Source organism: Excalfactoria chinensis, chromosome 1 (assembly GCF_039878825.1).
Source record: "Excalfactoria chinensis isolate bCotChi1 chromosome 1, bCotChi1.hap2, whole genome shotgun sequence".
Taxonomy (NCBI): domain Eukaryota; kingdom Metazoa; phylum Chordata; class Aves; order Galliformes; family Phasianidae; genus Excalfactoria; species Excalfactoria chinensis.
In genome coordinates, this window is record NC_092825.1 from 125,005,540 (window position 1) to 125,024,395 (window position 18,856).

At 43.9% G+C, this 18,856-nt stretch overlaps 1 protein-coding gene across 1 annotated transcript in view; it reads left to right on the plus strand.

Moving 5' to 3' along the window:
• The window catches only part of TMEM131 (transmembrane protein 131), an 89,214-nt gene extending 76,556 nt beyond the window's left edge, over window positions 1-12,658 (plus strand). The window contains exons 32-41 of the mRNA XM_072351370.1: window positions 1,273-1,448; window positions 1,846-1,973; window positions 3,101-3,225; window positions 3,405-3,560; window positions 4,272-4,446; window positions 4,784-4,905; window positions 5,697-5,793; window positions 6,847-6,944; window positions 8,298-8,461; window positions 11,293-12,658. Of these exons, the coding sequence (XP_072207471.1) occupies window positions 1,273-1,448; window positions 1,846-1,973; window positions 3,101-3,225; window positions 3,405-3,560; window positions 4,272-4,446; window positions 4,784-4,905; window positions 5,697-5,793; window positions 6,847-6,944; window positions 8,298-8,461; window positions 11,293-11,589 (1,538 nt within the window). The 3' untranslated portion in view covers window positions 11,590-12,658. The remainder of the gene's footprint in view (window positions 1-1,272; window positions 1,449-1,845; window positions 1,974-3,100; window positions 3,226-3,404; window positions 3,561-4,271; window positions 4,447-4,783; window positions 4,906-5,696; window positions 5,794-6,846; window positions 6,945-8,297; window positions 8,462-11,292) is intronic.
• The last annotated feature ends 6,198 nt before the right edge of the window (window positions 12,659-18,856 follow it).

The window sequence follows — 18,856 nt, forward strand, 5'->3', positions numbered from 1 at the left end:
GTTACTGTTACTGAAAACATCTGAAAGAAGCAAAATGTGAAGATGCTGCCCTTTGAAGCATATCTGGTATTTGCCAAAATACTGGCGGCAAATCTCTGTTTTGGTACAAACTTTCCCTGAGGGATAAATTGTCAAATTAAACAGAGCAGCCATCGTTGTTCTTCTACCAAACTGAATTCTGATGTGAGCTGGTTCAAATCCCAGTTTTTGATTTCACTTATTCAACGCAGTACAGCTGAGTCTTTGACTGTGTTCTGGAAGCAGGAGGGGCAGGCACTGCGTGGCGTGTTAAGGAAGGTACTTAGTCTGAGTGACGGTATTTAAGGAAGATCTGATAAGGCACATGTCATGTCTACCAAAAGGCACAGTAGGAGTACTTTGAATGCATTTATCCTGTGCAACAACAGCAAGAGACAGTGGTGAGATGATGATTCCACATATGCACGCAGCTTCTCTGTATTAATACTGTTCTCACTGTTATTTTCCCCAGGTTTCTACTTTATAGTCTTCTATTTTGCAAGCCAAGGACCTCTGGCTTTGTTTTGAAGGTTCTTAAACCTCTGCATTTTGAGCTTATCCTCTGCTCTATTTGTTAGCCTATAGAAAATATAAGAAAAATATGATTGATCATTTGACTAGCACTATTTATTAATATGTGGATTGCTTCAAGAGAGGTGATTAAAAGCTTTCTGAAGTGTTCAGTGCACTATTTCCATTCATTGAGATGCAGTAGCACTTAAGTATGTCAAGCCAAATAATTCTAGTCAGTTAGCCATGGCTCTTAATATACAGTGCACTTTGAAAAAGTAAAATATGTTGAGAAAAGTCACTTCATTTGGGTGTGAGATTTCTAGAGAGAGAGACACACACGTTATTGCCAAACTAACCATATTATAGTGAATCTTCTCATCTTCTCTAGTCTTATTCTGAGGCTTTGCTTTGCTTTTGAACTGACAAGGATGCTAAGCCTTTCAGTTCTTCCTTTGTTAGAATGATAAAACTTGTACCAATTTCTGAAGTTTGTGTTTAAATGTACTTTTATGTGGTGGTAGTCAATTTGAGTTATAAGGCGTTCAAAAGGAGCACTGGGAATGTAGCGGAGAAGCACTCTGTGCAACGAGGTGCCTACATCTGCAGAGAGGCAATGGAATTAGGCCTCAGGAGCAAAGCAGGCAAACTTCAGAGGTTTTATCATGTGGGTTAGCCTCTGAAATGAACAAGCCCATCACAGTGTACTGCTGATGGGAATCTGGAATGTCCTTATCTCCTCAGGGAAAGGGAAGGCACTTCAGCGGAAGGCGAAGCCACAAAAGAAACGGGAAGAAAAGGACAGAAGAGGAAAAGGGAAACAACAGGAAGATGAACTGAAGGATTCCTTGGCAGATGATGACAGTTCTTCAACCACAACTGAAACCTCCAACCCAGATACAGAACCACTTCTCAAAGAGGTACAGCACTGCTCATAGAAGGAGACTTCTGTGGATCTCCTAACAGGAGATTACCTGTTAGAGGAGCATGGCATTTAGGAATAGGGTCTCTTTTTTCCCCCCCACTTTCATATGCTGCAATAGCTAGCAGCAGCAGAAGGTTAATTATAAAAACTCCCTTTCACAGTCCTTGCTTCCACTGCTCTGTTTCCTCTTTACAAAAGGGCGGTGTCAACATGTTTGAATCATGTCTTCTCAGGACTGAAAATGCCTGAGTGACTGTGGTGGGAATGAGCTATTGGTTGTCAGCAGTACTGTAGTAGTTGTCTCTGTGCATGCTCCTAGCCTATTGGGTTTGCTGAATAAAGCGCATACACATTTGATCAATATAGACATCCCATTATAATGTCTTTTTTAGGAACCTGAAAAACAAAAGGGAAAAGTTACACCAGAAAAACCTGAAAATGAAATGGTGCAAATAAAGCAGAAAAGTAAAAAACTGCTAACAAGTATCAAGAAAGAAATCCCTGTAGATGTGAAAACCAGGTAAGCACAACAAAGCAGGAAGGCATCATGGAAGATGGATCGATAACCATTTGTGTTGTGGCTGCCAGACTGGATAATGACAACAGCACATATAGCTCCAGGCAGCTTCTGCATCCTTCATGGTATTGGAACATCTGAAGCTTGTAAATGATTATTTGATGTAAAGTCAATTAATAATATGAGGACTAAATCCAGAGAAGAAAATGGGGTTAAGTGATGGCAAGTTTTTTGTAATAACAGATACAGTATAGAGCGAATATTTCTACAGGAGTTTCTGTGCAGTGGCAGCACTGTAACATGAATACCTTTAGTTACTGTAGTTACTTGAGCTGAAGTTACAGCTAGCAGCATCTTGGGTATGTTGTTAAAAGAGACACTTGCTGCCAGTGCCATTCCAATCCTGACAGATTGCAGATGATAGACAATGGAAAAATGAACCTCAGCCTTGCTATAGACAGTTATTTTGAAATCTCATTCTGAATTTCTTAAACAAAATGAATACTGGAGAGCCACAAAAGTAAACTTTGCCAGACTGAGGTGTGGTATGTTGGATTGTTTTTGGCCTCTTGATGTAGTTATATGTGACAGTATTCAGAGGCCCAAATTGAGTTGGAGTTTTTCTCCAAGACATGAATACAACAGCTCTCCTTAGAAAATGTATAGCATCTGGGACAAAATCAAACAGCTGGAGAAACAGAACAGTATACAGACAGATAAATTTGATGGGTTGAAATAGTTTTGTGATCAGTCATCCTGTGTGTCTGGGGCAATAGCGTATCAGAAGCATGCGACTGGCAACAGAGAGGAAAAACTGCAATTGCCATCTCTTGGTTATCCCTGTGTAATTGAGCAGGCTTTCTACTCCTGGAAGGTGAGCGAGCTGGAATGCCCATGTGAGAAGGAGATAAGCTGAGGTTAGGAAGGGTGAAAGGGTGGAGTTGTATGTAGGAGAAATAGAAGAGATCACAGCAAAACTGTGCTTCTGAATCACTTTGAAGGTGAGCATAAGCTGTATAGGGGAAAGCACAGGAGAGCAGTCCTTTGTAAAGCCTGTGTGGTAAATGTGTATGTATGTCCTGCAGCACTTCTGAAGTCTGAAAAATAAATGGATCTCTGTTTTCATTTAGTTCCTTGGAATTACCTTATACTCCCCCACTGGAAAATAAACAGCGCAAAACCTTTCCATCCAAGGTATCCACACAGCACCTGTTGACGAATGTGTCCAAATCAAGAAACCTCCCAAAAACAAGAGGTAGTGTGAGCCTATTTTTCACATATCACAAATTTCTTGGGACTTTCTATCTGCTTGCTTGTAAACCTTTTGAATGCTCAATCTGAAGTTTAATGTTAAGAAAGCTAATTGTTTTATTATCCACTGATTTCTTTTGTTGTTGTTGGTTTTTCTTTGTTTTTTGCTTGTTTTGTTAATAGGTCCAAACAAGTTAATAGAGAGCAGGCCATCAGTATTATCAAAGTTTCTCCCCGGTGGGTCTGGACAGGAGCTAGGAAACACCAGCAGCTCAGAAGGCGAAAAGGATTCTCCACCACCTGAGTGGGACTCTGTGCCGCTTCACAAAGCTGGCAGCTGTGAGTAATCACTGGAGGATGACAGAATTAGTCTCCTGCAATGCATATCTGTAGGCAGGCTTGATCTGTTTTTAGCCTAGCTTTTATTCCCTGCGTATCTATGCTCCCATTATCTGCAGTAAGCCTAATATCTGTAGCATCCAGTACAGTTTGGGAGATTTGAACACCACATGGGCAGAACATTGCTCATTCCATCACTTTTCAGAAACTGCTGAGGAATTGAGAATTACTGCTTGAAAACAAAATTTATTTCCTACAGCTAATTGAGGTTTTCTCCCTCATCTTTCTGCAGCCAAAGTTGAAATTAAATAAATGATCCCTCCTCGAGAGGAAACACTGAAAGCATCTTATTGCAATGGGTAGGGTAGAGCACTGTTACAAGTTTTTTTGTTTGCACTGTAAGGCCTTGATGAAAAACAAGTCATTTTCTTCTTGGCTGCATGTGATCATAAAGTTTGCCCTCCTCACAGCTCTTGCTTAGAAGTTGCATTCTTTTTCTTCCATACAAATCAGTTCATGCTTTCATTGAAGTAGTCTCACAGTAGTCAGTAAACCTGAATAGTAGTAAGTGAATGTAAGGAAGGAGCTGCTGCTTTTAATGACTGGGAACAGTCTTTTAAATAGTTCTTCAAACAGAATTCATTGCAGAGTATGAGTAGCCATCATCTTAAAGTAATACTACATGAGAGTCTTCTGTGTTTCTTTATATAGCTACAGACAACCTTTATAAACTCTCTCTACAAACCATGAACGCAGATGCTTTCCTGAAACAGCGACAGCCCTCACCTACGCCTGCCTCTCCATCTCCTCCTCCTCCTCCTGCATCCTTAGCTTTTGGGCCACGAGGAGGTACCTACAGCAGCATTGTGAACAGCAGCTGCAGCAAGTGAGTTCAGATCTGTACCTCCTACTAATTTCACAAGCACAGAATGCTTGAGGAACCAGTGTGCTTTGATATGGCACATCTCTCTTTTCTCGTACCCATTTCCTCTTCCTCTGGAAACTGCTTTTTTGCAGATATTGTGCATAGTGTAGAGTGCTATTTATGTTTTGGGGAAGTTCACTACAACTTGCTAGATTACAGAAATGTGCATCTACATAAACTGCTGAACTACTGCTAGTGTTTTTATGAATAAAGGATTAAATTGTTGCTTGTTTATCAAAGTACTGAAGTCTAAAACGATAAACTTTTTTTTTTCCTCACTTTTTTCCTCCCCTTTAAGTGAAACAAGAAGCAAGCAGCCCAGTGGTACCAAACACAAGCTGGCAAAGGCAGCTTCTCTTCCAGGAAGGAATGGAAACCCAACTTTTGCTGCTGTTGCTGCAGGTTATGACAAGAGCCCAGGTACTGTACCAGCCTGGCTTAATAAATACCTCTGAGTATTTGAGCTCTGCTGAGAGGGACCTGGGTGTCCTGGTGGACAACAGATTGGCCATGAGCCAACAGTGTGCCCTCGTGGCCAAAAAGGCCAATGGCATCCTGGGGCTCATTAAAAAGACTGTGGCCAGCAGGTCGAGGGAGGTGATCCTCCCCCTCTACTCTGCCCTGGTAAGGCCTCATCTGTAGTACTGTGTCCAGTTCTGGGCTCCCCAGTACAAAAAAGACAGGGATCTCTTGGAAAGAGTCTAGCAGAGGGCCACAAAGATGGTGAAGGGCCTGGAGCGTCTCCCCTGTGAAGAAAGGCTAAGTGAACTGGGTCTGTTTAGCCTTGAGGAAAGAAGACTGAGAGGAAGGGAACTGATCCAGGTCGATAAATATTTGAGGTGTGGGGGGCAAAGTGGAGAGGCCAGACTCTTTTCATCAGTGTGTGGAGACAGGACAAGGGGAAACGGCCAGAAACTGGAGCATAGGAAGTTACGCATGAATGTGCACAAGAACTTCTTTATGGTGAGGGTGACGGAGCACTGGAACAGGCTGCCCAGGGGGGTTGTGGAGTCTCCTTCTCTGGAGATATTCAAGACCCACTTGGATGCCTACCTGTGTGACCTGGTGTGGGGAGTCTGCTTTGGCAGGGGGGGTTGGACTCAATGATCTCTGGAGGTCTCTTCCAACCCCTACGATTCTGTGATTCCAGAATATTTGGTCAGGCTGGTCAGTTGTTTTACTTCTGCCTCATTTTAGATTTATTGTTGCAGGTGGCAGTGGCTTACCAAAGGTTCTCCCAGCAAAGACAGACGTTTCCAGCAATGTCAGCATTTCCCACACAGTTGTTGACAGTGATGGCTCTGACAGGTAAATTTTTATACCTCTTGGAAATACCTGCGCTCTTAGAAAAGAGCCTGTAAGGAAAGAGTGGCATTTTGAAGGCAGTGAATGGAGTTTATTCTGTTTATGAGTTCTGAATGTTGATTTTTTGTGAATCTCTCAGAAGGAGAGAGAGTGACATTCTGGGTATGATCAGGACTCCCACTCTCATTCCTAGTACCACAACAATCTTGGGTCCTCTGGGCATCCAAAGAAGGAGACCTCAGCTTGGCTCTTTCATTATTTAGGAGTCTGTACCAAGGTGACTCAAAATAATTCACAGGCAGCATTTTGCACTGTACAGCAATACCTGTCACTCTGTTTTAACTCTGAAACCAGGACAACTGCAGGACTTCAAGTTCTGAGTAGAAGTAGCCATGCTCAGTTGTATTCCTCAGTACAGTGGGGATTTCTGCTTTTTTCTGATCACGCTGCCTTTTTTGTTAGATTTTGGCTGTATGTGTCTCTTAAGAGTGGCTTTTTGTAGCTTTTCTGAAGTAGGGCTGAGATTTGAAATCGAGTTCCAGGATACAAAGGAACTGCTTTTCTGTGCAAGATTTGTGGGTCAGTTCTTGGATTGTTTTTGTAACTATTTAACACCAGTTCCAGTTAACCAATCTGTATTTTCAAGAAACTTATCCACAAGCTAGAATGTGAGCATTTGTATGCCTTCTCAGCAGTTCTAAGCTTGCTCTGCTTGTCAAAAAGCTGTGCTGCATCCTGGAGCCTGCGAGGCTTCTGAAAAACAGAGCTTCTATTTGTTGAAGCTCAGAATACAGACCAAGAGCATCGTATCTAGAGCAGAGTGTTCTATGTACGGGATAATGGTGTTTCCCTGTCATCATTTTTGAAACAAAGATAAGCTAATTTACCAAGCCTTGGGCACCACTTTATATTTCTGTACATCTGTCTGTCTATATATATAGTGTGTGTGCATGCATACGTGCACATCTGTACATATTTCTGTTTGGACCAGTGCAGCGTTACTGTTGGTGAGACTGTGTTAATGCATATTTCTTTCCTATTACTCTTATTATTTAGTTCGGGTTTGTGGAGTCCTATCAGCAACCCCAGCAGTCCAGACTTCACACCTCTCAATTCATTCTCTGCATTTGGACATTCTTTTAATTTAACTGGAGGTGAGTGTATTTTTTTCAAATATTTTTGGTACTGTACAGGTAAATACAGGTAAAGAAATGGTGTATTTCCATTCCACTCTTCTAAGCACAGGTTCTGTTCCCACACGTATCCCCCAAAAGGATCGCTGTATAGGAAAACACTTCATAGTTTGGTGGTATACTCTGTGTTTCAGCCCAGAGTGTTGGTGGAAAGTCTTAGATGTTGTTTTGCTGGAAACAACTGGTTTAGAAGTTTCTCGGTTTCAGAAGAATATCTTTATATTTCTTTTCTCACTGTCTGTTCTCACTATTTTCCTCCCCTTCATCCTGCCCCTGAAGCTTTGCAGTAGGTCTCAGAAGTGTGCTATGAAACCTGTGGTTTCCTGAACACCTCATGCTTACATAAACCCATTGCTATATGCGTGATGCAATGGCCCATCCTTCATGTTGCTTTCCTCTTGTGTTTTTGTCTAGTGTTTGTGTAGCTGTATAATGAACTGATGCATATTAACCATTCATTAATTCCTATATTTAGATAGGTCAACTTTCTGTAAGTGGCTATTGAGCTGAGGCCTTGATGCAGGCAGGTTATATTATGGGACACAGATGCTCTGCATAGTTGAGGTGGATTCTCGTACTATGATTGAGGATGCATGGCATTTTTTAAGGTGTCTGCAAAAGATCAGTAAACAAAACAAGCTTCATGTGGCATCTGCGTGCCATCGGATTGGGTGTCTACTGAAAAATATCTGGGGTCTACTTTCACTTCGTCTGCAACACTTGACTCCAGTGACTCTGAGGGGTGGCTGTAAGGTGCCTGGGATCAGTTCTGTGTGCGGGCAACATGTGAACCATGAGCACAGGTGCTGTCCTTCCTTCGCTTAGTTGAGACAGGGCTAGCCTGCCTAGTCTGGGCACAGCTGGTACCACATCCCCTGTCAGGAGTCACCTGGGAAGGGAGTGCTGCACTCCTGAGAGGCTGCTTCAGCACAATCACCTCCTGCAACCACAGTGAACTTGCTATGCTGAACTAGCAGGAGTTGCAGTATTGCTGTGTTTCTGCCAGATTCTTTATTTGCCTTTGCATAAATGGTTTCTGAGATACTTCATTCAGTATCAACCTGTGGAATTATTTGTACGTGTAGAACTTTGCTTCTCACTGTAATCATGATTCTAAATTTGTAGCCACTTCCCCATACAGGGCAAGTGAGCTGAGATCTGTATTTGTGCCTGACCTTTTCTAATCTGTTCTCCTTGTGCAGCAGGACCTGACAGAAAAACATGGGAAGGGACAGTGGACTATGCAAGTCTGCTGATGTTCATGAACAAGGAGAAACAGTAACGTGCTCAGATTGATTTCATTGTATTTTTCAGAGGTTTTTAGCAAGCTTGGTTTAGCTCGACCTGCTTATGGGCAGGATGTTCAGAGAAACTGGAGTGAGTTCAATCATGTTCCGTCATCCATTTGGGACCCTTCAGCTACAGATTCCATACCCTCTTGGCCAACAAGCTCAAGTTCACCAACTCATACAACTGCAGTGAGTATTTTGGTGCAAATACTTTGTCTTGTTTCTGTTACTAACCTGTTCACTATCTGCTGTATCATTTTATTTAGAGATTTTTTAAAATTTAAACAAAAAAGTTAAGCTGAGTGCTAATAGTTCCATGAATTTAAGTTGCAGTGGCTTTTGGACAATGAGCTGTTAGTCTGCTTGCCTGCAGGTGATGATGATGAAATTTGTGATGAGAGCACTTACAGCCACATGTTCTATTTCTACATGCTTAAGGCATTCTGCTCCTGTGTTGCTGCTGTCACTTCTAGTTTGATGGACAGTGGCAAAATAACCAGTGTGATAACTTTCCTATTTTGATTCTTCTTGCTGAATCCAGCCTGGCACCTCTTTGTAAATTAACATTGAAATCCAAAAGAACTCAAGTGTATTCTTTTCAGCTTAGAAATAATACCAGATGACTGAGCTTAAGTAGAAGCATTTAAACTGACTGCTAATTTTGATGGAGGCCTTGATGAAAGGGGAGAAAGAAACAACAGGAACGCCAAACACATTTAGACTGTAGCATTGTTCAGTCATCCTTATACCTTTGCATCAGAAGAAAACTTGCAGCATAGTAGTTGTTTTCACTGCAAGGGGAAATCATTCTTCATCTTTCCTTCTGAAATGTTTCTGTGGTAAGAGGTGCTGTCTACATCACCCAGTTGCATTTGCTGACCCTTCTCTTGCCTTGTGTTTAAAACTACAGTTGTAACGTTACATAGTGTGCATCATTAGTAACATCACTAGATATAAAAAGGAGAGACAGCTGCTTTTACATGCATAGAGGGCAGATTTCTCATATGATAGAAGGAAGAGCTGGGGACAACCAGAACAGTCTTTCTAGCTCACAGCTTGTGTCCTAGCCACTTACAAAAGCTACCTGGAATTGTGCTTCAGGTAGCACTGAGACAGAAGCTGAGTAAATGATATAGAAGAATTTTTAGTCTCTGCTTTTAAATGATTCTGAGGGGGAGAAAGAAAAAAGGCATTTTTGAATTGATTCAAGAAGGTCACAAGAAGCAGCCAACAGATGGAAATGTTCAAGGCCTTTTTAATGACAGTGTTTTCTCAATGCTTGTGGTGAGTCAGAATAGGAAACCTTGGCTATTCCTGCAAGTGAAGCTAAATACAAGATAAGAAGGCAGGTACCAGACCAGGGCTTGTGCATTTCCTCTTTCTGGTACAAGAGCCAAATCTTTTCCTGCAAACAGTAGTTGTATAGTGGCTCCTAGACTACCTTCTTTTCTAGGAAGGATTCTGGGGAAGTTGACTTTATCATCCTCAGTCCTCTTGCTTTCCCATTTTATGCACAATTCTTTGTTTCTGTACTAAATAGCATTTGACTTCTGCATCTCATCTCCCCTTGAGCCGTGCTGCATTGGTACTCCTCCTCCTCAGATTTCTTTCTCACGACAGCCTCTCCATTTTCCTACACGTAGTTCTGTCTGTGGGCCACTTTGTGCCACAAGCTGTAGCTGTCTGTCAGATACTGCTCTGCCAATCCTTTTCTTGTTGCTGCTGCCACTTCATGAGCAATTGCCACTCTCCTAAGTGCTTTTTGGGATACACTGGAATAGTTCCTGGCTCTTTTGCCCATAGCAAGAAATAGAGTGGATTTAGTGTGTTAGAGATGCTCTCTGAGCAGCAGACGAGTGTTTCTTGCTGTAGGCTTAGCAGTCTAATGCTTGTATAGCTTAAATGTGACCATTAGTTATGTAACAGTTGGAAACTGTCACCCTGGTTTAGGTCCACATCCCAGTGACACTGGACAGTCAGAATGATGCTGGCTCATAGTATGCTCAAAATTCCTATCCACCTCTTTGCATGAAGTTCTTCGAGGGGGTCTTTGCTAATGTAGTATTGTCTAGCCAGTTTCAGATAAGGTTGAAGGTGTCTTTTCCATTCCAAGGGAGAAAAAAATAAAAACCTAAAATGAAGACATCTTCAGAGTTCACCCTATTTGCTTTCTAAAGAGATTTCTATTTTAACTGTCAGGTGCACAGCATACTGACAGCAGTTAACCTTTACTGTTTATCTAAACTGGGCTTTGTTCAATTCTGCATGGGATCTTCTGAGCTTGTCATTCCTGTCCATCCATCCCAAACTCATGTGTTACGGCACAGTGCAGATCCCGCTGCTCTGCAACACCATTTGTCTGAGAGACTTGTAGAGCCAGGGCAGTCACTGCTACTGCTGAATGGCTCTTGTACCACTCCTTCTCTCTTTCACTGGACAGCTTAAGGATAGGAAAAAAATGTATATACTGGGAATATGGGGAGATACTGTGGGCTTGAACACGTGAAGGTTCAGACAGACTGTGTGATCCTTTCTTTATTTTTTAACAGGTAAGTGTATGAGGAGATAGGTTTGCAAGTTGTCAAAAAGGATCAAAGATCGCTGCTACTTTCCATTACAGCTTGAATTTTGTCTTTATTTATCCATCTTGCTCAAACTAGCTTAACGTGGCTGATGCTTTTTGACCCTTGAATACCAGTACTATTTAAATTAGTAATAGCGTGGGGATGTATAAGCCCAAATGAAAACAGCTTAAAAGCCTGTAATGTAATTGCACTCTGTAGCCCATTCAGTTCGTAGACACATTTGGTGATCGTTAGCGTGATTCCTCTGGGCAAGGTCTAGTAAAGGTAGTTCAAAACTGTGTGTCACAGCAGAGGGCTGGAAGGGCTTCTACAGCAGGCTTGTTTTTTTTCTAGATACTTTACTGTCAAAGGGGCTGTAATAATAACAGTAATAAAGAAAAAGCTGACAGCAAAGGTTACCTGGCAGCTACTCATGCAGCTCTGTCTTTACCGCAGTCAATCCTTGGCAACCCGAGCGGCCTGTGGTCCACCACTCCATTCAGCAGTTCCATCTGGTCAAGTAATCTCAACAGTGGCCTTCCCTTCACCACTCCAACAAATGCCTTGTCAGGTATTGATCTCATGGGTAATGAAAACTCCTCGCCGCCTCCTCCTCCACCCACTGCTGCCGCCGTTGCCAATCCCGCTGAAGACATGGGACAGACCTACAATCCTTGGAGAATTTGGAGCCCAACAATTGGAAGAAGAAGTTCAGATCCGTGGTCTAATTCACACTATCCTCACGAAAACTGAAACCCAAAGCTAAGCGAAAGAAAAGAACTTTAATCCAGGTGGTGATACGATTCTGAATGCAAATTTTTGACCCATCGTTTTCAGGCATTTGTTGGTCATGGCTATTTTTTCCCCTCTCTCTTTCCCTCCCCCCCGGTCACACTTTCATCACTTGCTCCTTTTTAAAGTCTATCCCGCAATATGGTAGTGTGAGATTACAGATAAGCTTGGAAAAGTCTGGGTGTGGCCGTAAATCCAACCTACAGCCAAAGCCTGTCAATCTGGACAATGTCACTGCTTCCTATTTCACCATCTGCCATTTCTACGTAAGAGGCAGTTAGAACTCCAGGATGGTCCCGGCATGCAATACTTTTATGGAAGCACCGGTTTTGATTTTTAAACTCTTTTTTTTTTTTTCCAGTATTACCCTCCAGGTTCTAATTTAAAAACAAAAAAAGAGAAAAAAAAAAAAGGCACTTTGTGCTAAAATGCAGAGTATTTTTTTAAACATAAGGCTGTCTTTGTTAACACAGGTTCTAAGAATGTTAAAAGAAAAAAAAGAGAAAAAAAAGAAAAAAAAAAAAAACCAGAAAAAAAACAGAAAAATTCCACAGCAGAAGCAACACAGAACCTTAACAGCAAAATGGGTGAATGTAAGAGCATCCTGGTAAGACTGTAATACACTTTCTGTGCTCTTTGTACATTTGTAAACCTGAATGAATGCATTTTTAAGTTGAAGTGAAATGCACACAGCCAAGACTTGTGGAACAAAACAAGATACCCCGTGCATTTCTTACGGCTACAACTTTGGGTTGTACTTTAAAATAAATACTGCTTTTTTCAAGAGCTGCCTTACTGCAGTTTTGTCTTCCCTGTGTTATCGAAACTTGCAGATGCGCTCGGTGGTGGGAACCTTCAGGCCAAAATCTACTGCGCTCAAAGCCTGTATGAACAGAAACTTCCCTGCCGATTAAAACCGGCATCCTCAACTGTGTGAGTTTGTATAGCATCTGATATGTTGTCTTCAGGGTAACGTAGCGCATTGATGCCACCTACTTGAAGACTTGCTGGATAGCAAAGTGCTGTAAAACATCTCTGCTGTTTGAGTTTGTAAGAATGAAGCATAGCAGTTGTTGTTTGTGCTGCGCCCCTACCTTCATAACCTTTGGTCCTGTATGCATCTAAAGCACTTCGCTCTCTTTTGGACTGAGTTTCTTACCCTTCAGTGTGTCTGTTTCTCTGCACTACCAGTAAGGCAAGTCTCGGTGACTGAATACATTCATCCGTGCTAATGCTGAGTGAAAATGGAGTCCTTTGGTTACAAGAAAGCAGCAGTACTGTTAGTGAGACAAACTTACTTGTTGTTCAGTGGCACTAAGCCGGATTTACAGCAGATTTTTATCAGAATCCATTCTTTTAAAGAGAGCGTTTAGTTTTGCTATAAGGAATTCTATATGCAGGAAAATACAAGGGTTGACCAATTGAGACTCGTCATTTTTCCATCTAGCATTGAGTGAACCAAATCTCCCCGTGTGCCAGGTTGCTGTTCTCTTGCTGTCTCCAGCAGCTGCAGAAGGTATGGATCTCTGAAGTGGGCCTTTGTAAGAACTCCTTTGTTCTTAAAATGTGGGTATTTCTAGAACCATGCGAGATAATGAAGTGCTCAGTGTGGGTTTATATGGAATTTCCTTTTGAGTGACTGGGCAAACAAGTCTCTTCCTGCGTGCAAAATAAGAGTTAGTTAAGCTAGTGGCATGCCAGGGCCTGCTGTGCTGCGGGACGGAGCTGGGGGAGATAACAGAGCAGTAAGTTCAAGCCGAAAGCTGCTGCTGAAGTTAATGTAATGTACAGCCCTATTTCCCCAGCAGCTCTTTATAAAGGATTTGATTCCAATGGAAGATATAAGCAAAAATGAATTCTAGCGCTTCTATTCATTGGCTTGAGCAGTTGTGAAGAAAGAAAACAACTTCTGCTTTGAAAATCTCCCTTTGAACAAGACAAGGCAATGGATCTAATTGAGATTTTTGCCCCCTCCCATGTGAGCCATTCCCTTGTGTTAATGCAAATAACCTTTGCTGCCTTCACAATACTCTCAGTCCTTGCTTTTGAAAAGCTTCTTTCTTTATTATTTCTGGTCCAGGGGCAAAACAACCCAAAAGTTTGAGATCTTCAACAGGTCATTTTCAGTTTCATAGGAGAAACAGCACGGAGTCATTCACCACTTAAAGCCTTAGGCCAAAAGCTTCCTTTCCTGAGTATCTGCTCTTCCTTTTCACCACACAAAGTTTGCTTTGGAGAGCGCTTTCACTTTGTTCTACCTGGTTAAAGCAATTAAGAGAACTACCTCTTAAAAAAGCAAACAAATACATTAACCCTAAATAAGGTACTGAACATAAGGCAAATGAAATCAGTCAGAAGTCAGGGGTTTCTAAAGAGACCTGAGTATGGGATGTGTATAAAACAGAGACCTCAGGAAGGAAACAGCAAAGTTGATTTGCTCTGGCTTTAAGGTACAGTCAGTTTTCATGGGCATATCAGTTTAGTTGGCATTAGAATCATAGACTCACCACAGTGGGGAAAGACCTCTAAGATCATCCAGTCCATCCATCCACCTACCGCCACCATTTCCCACTAAACCATGTCCCTCAGTACATCTAAGCTTTCCTTGGACACCTCCAGGGACGGTGATTCCCCCACCTCCATGGGCAGTCTGTTCTGGTACCTGACCACTCTCTTGGAGAAGTATTTCTGACATCCAATCTGAGTCTCCCCTGGTGTGACTGGAGCCATTCCCTCTAGTCCTATCACTAGTTACATGGGAGAAGAGGCCGACCCCCACCTCACAGCCTTCATGTCTTCATAGAGAGTGATAAGGTCTCCCCTGAACCTTGCAGACTCCCAGTTCCCTCAGCTGCTCATCAGTAAAGATATTGAAGAAGACAGACCCAAGTTGAGCTCAGTTTGAAAGGCTTTGGAGATTCTGGTTAAGCATAACATCATATCAGAAAAGGCTATAAGTGAAATGACAGCACAGTTACATTTTATTTCCCATCTATGAAAACTTAGGATGAACCAGTGTAACAGCAGATGGGTCTGGATAGAGCCCTGATGTGGGACTTCCAGAGTAAGTACCAGAGCCTGGCAAATACTCTGTGACAGAAGAACCAAGCAGAGCTGCTTCGCAGCAGTGAAGTGGCACAGTCAAATGATAGTGAAGTTTCCCTGCACAGCCACACAGCAGCTGCCACACCTGAGGGGTGAAATCAAAAGTACATGAGCACTGACTTGCAAAGGGAAAGAAACTGGCTTTCACTGAAAGGATTTCACTCAGTGATGCTTTATGCTGAGTATAACTCTGACTTGGCCTGGTCTGGTTTGCCACCCTGTAATTTGGAGCAAGTTTTCTCAGCTTCAGTATGTGGGCTTTCTGAGCCAGTGAGTCACAGAACAAAGAGCTGCTGAGGCTGGGAATGGCCCAGCTTCTGTGGTGTGCTCGCCACTAACTGTAGGCCCTTCACTAATCCCATTTAAACAGGTTTTTCTTCAAAGTGGTTTTGCCCAGTGCCTGCTTTCAGCCACGACCAGTCGAGGGCTGACTTGATGTTCAGCTGCTTTACTGGCACGAATACTGAAGCTATCTGCAGAATGCCTGGATCAGCATGCCCTTCAGCAGCCCAAGCAGTGGGCCTTCAGGAAGGACTGCACAGCCCAGGCCTGACTTCACTCTATTGGTCTACAGTGAAGCAGATGTGTGAGTCAGTGTCTCCAGGGGGGGGCACGCTCCATCTCTCCTTTTCCTAGCACTGCTGATAAAAGGATTCTACAGGGGAAATACGCCAGAGGGCTTGTAGAGAAGTGAAACAAGTAGAGGTGGAACAGTCTTAGAAGCTGTGAGAAACTGCAGTTGAATTACTCGCCTTAGACAAGCCAAGGGGTCTGAAGTCTGTTGTCCTACAGGAGACCGAAGATGTTGGCTGGGAGTAGGGGGTGGGAGGTGCCTCTAAGAGATACAGGCTGTCCATTTCTAATTCTGGGGCTAATAAAATATTCCTGGGGGAAAGAATAAAAAATAAGAAGATATTCTGTAATGTTTTCTTGGGCTTTTTTGGTATGGAGCTGCAGCTGGGTGAAGTCACTTGTGGTTATTTTGGCTTAGTTACAAGGCAGTTGCTGGGAAGCACGTGTCCACCAAGGGGACAAGTATCAGAACAGTTTCTGCTCCAGCCGGTGTCATTCGCTGACCCATTCCCAGAGTTATTTTCAGGGAAGAAAATAGTCACCAGGCTCAGAGGCACCAACCTTTTCTGTGGCAATGCAGGAGGGCAACAGGAGGCAGGGGGATGGCTCCCTCTCTCAAAAGGGGAATGCCTGGAAGATGGAACAGGACAAAAGAAGACTGGAACACCCCCTGGCAGGCTGCTCCATTGGCTGCTGTTGGCTTTCCAGAAGCTGGAAGGACTTTTAGCCATACCTTGCCAGTCCACCTGGCACGTCTCATCCTTTAGCTGTAAGACCATGAGCCAAACTCTGCCAAGATTAGAGTCTAGAAATCAAGAATGAAGTCCTAAAAACCACGCAGTGCATTGAATGGGTCTGACTGAGCTTACAGTTCTTGGAGTAACTCCTGTTGTGCTGGATGTGCTGTGAATCTATCAGGACGACAGTATCTTCAAGGGGTGTTCACTTACATCTCACTCCTAACCAACAATACCAACGTTTCTTCCTGTGAGTTTCTGACACAGCAGCCGGATCCTACTCACATTTGTCTTCCAGTCCAGTCTCTTTTGTGGCTGAGGAATCGGCCTCCAATTCTTTGGGAGCAGCGTGGCGTGGAAATTGATGGAGCTTAAGAAAACAGCAGCAGAAAAAAAACAACCCTTAAGCTTCAGTTTAGAGGGCTGGATGGAGCACCTCCCCTACAAAGACAGGCAGACTGAAGGAGCTGGGCTTGTTCAGCTCGGAGAAGTGAAGGCTGTTGGGTGAGCTCATTGCAGCCTTTCAGTACCTAGCGGGAGCCTATAAACAGGAGAGCCAACTCTTTTCAGTGGTAGATAATAGCAGGAGAAGGGGAAACGGTTTTAAGTTGAAGGATGGAAGATTTAGGTTGGATGTCAGGGGGAAGTTCCTTACTATGAGAGTGGTGAGGAGCTGGCACAGTTTGTACAGAGAGGCTGTGGATGTCCCATCCTTGGAGGTGTTCATGGCCAGGTTGCATGGGGCCCTGGGCAGCCTGGTGTAGTGTTAAATGGGGAGACCGCGTGTGAAAAACACACAGATGTGATCAATAGAGTCACATTAACCCACAGGGGAAAAAAAATCCCTGTAGATTTTGGGGAATTCTGGTTAGAGTAGCACGTTTTTTTCCTAGCACGATGCACCTGAATGAAGCAATCCTCTCTGCTCGGTCCTAATACTCAGCTAAACAGCGCCGCTGTGTGGCTCCGGGAGAGCACAGCAGTGAGCTGCTCAGGTGGCCCACAGGTGTTACGGAATGAACCAGCCCTGCACCGCTCACAGTTTAGACAAGCAGAGGTTCCACGCTAAGTGACAGAATCACAGCACTGCAGGGGTTGGAAGGGACCTCTGGGGATCACTGTGTGCAGCCCCAGCTAAAGCAGGCACCCTGCAGCAGGTCACACAGGTTGGTGTCCAGATGGGGTTTGAATATCTCCAGGGGAGGAGTTCCCACAAGCTCTCTGGGCAGCCTGTACCTGTGCTCTGTCACCCTCACTGTAAATACGTTTTTCCTCACGTTCATACGGAACTCCTATGTTCCAGCTTGTGTCTGTTGGTCCTTGTCATGTTGCTGGGCACCGCTGAAAAGAGCCTGACCTAAAAGAGCCTTGCCCCATCCACTTGACACCCGCCCATTAGATATTTATAAGCACTGATAACACCCCCCTCCTCAGTCTCCTCTTTTCCAGGCTGAACAGCCCCAGGTCTCTTGGCCTTTCCTCATACAGGAGATATTCCAGGCCTCTAATCATCTTTGCAGCCCTAAAACAACAGACGTGTTCACTAAGCTGCCTGATTTTGTCCTCTGACGACAGCTGAGGGAGTAAGAGATGGGTAAGAGAAAAAACAGCAACTCAGCTTCCAGCATCCCAGTCAACCAGCTCGTGCAGCAGAGCTGAAACAATGATCCAGAGTAGAAGAGCGATGTACCAAAGGGCAGAGGGGGCAGGCAGCAAAGGAGACCTTGTCCACACACTGTGTCAAACAGCTCAAACTGGAGCAGCACCTGCAGGGATGGGAGTACCAAATGCTGCCTCCTTCCCTGCCCTGGCAGTGGGAGAAAGAAGCCCAGGCCATGCTGCCCCAACAGCAACTCATCAGCAAACCTCAATACAGAAATCACAGAGTCATTAAGGTTGCGCGCTGTAGTCACCTACCTCCAGAGACCATTCCCACACAGATGTCGCAGTCTTATCTTCATCCAGAAAGTGCAGGAAAAGATCTAGAAGTTGCATGAAACTCCTCCAAATGCAGGCAAGAAATAGAGACAAATCCAAGATACTCACGTAGTATCCACAGCCCAAAGGCCATGAAGGTGTGAACAGCGTCACAGCGCTTAAAGAAGCGCATTGCTATTTCTCATATTTTGCTTTGTGTCCTCTTGGCGTTGCGCCTATTGAAACGTCCCCTCCAATGTCAGAGTACATCTCAAGCTGTAAGAATCTACATTTACATCAGGTCAGCCTTTCTGAAGCAGTGAGCACCCTTTGGTGGGAGGCTGTGCCAGAGCATCAAGCCTTGAAGGCTGTGGCTGGAGCAGCGAGAGACCGGAGAGCAGTCAGTGCTGCCAGCAGCCCCTCGAAGCAAGGGGACAACCTCAGGACGTGCCCATGCTCCTCCTTAGAGCTGGAGGTATGCAGCCTGCCTGAATTCTGAGTCGCTTTGGGTTGTCTCCATGGGCACACGTACATCAGCTGTAGTGAGAGACCAGACAAACATCCAACACTTATTCTAAAGGAATCTTTCTTCCACAAGAAAGAAACCGACTGTTTTCCTATCTGTAAGGAGCCCTTCCACTTGGGCATTACTCTGCATTGTATGCTCAGCAGCATCTGAAGACGTGTCCTTGTGTGGTTGCATTGGTGGTCGCACGGTGTAGCTGCACGCGGGCTGGGTGGTTTGTGGATCAAGACCAACTTATCCTTACTGAACAGCAGCAACCAGCAGTGCTGTAGGCATGAGCTGATTGAAGGGCAGACAAAGCACACCAAGCCCAGCAACCTGAAAGTGCTGATTAGTTTACCCAGGAAAGCAACAGAAGTAAGCCACCTCG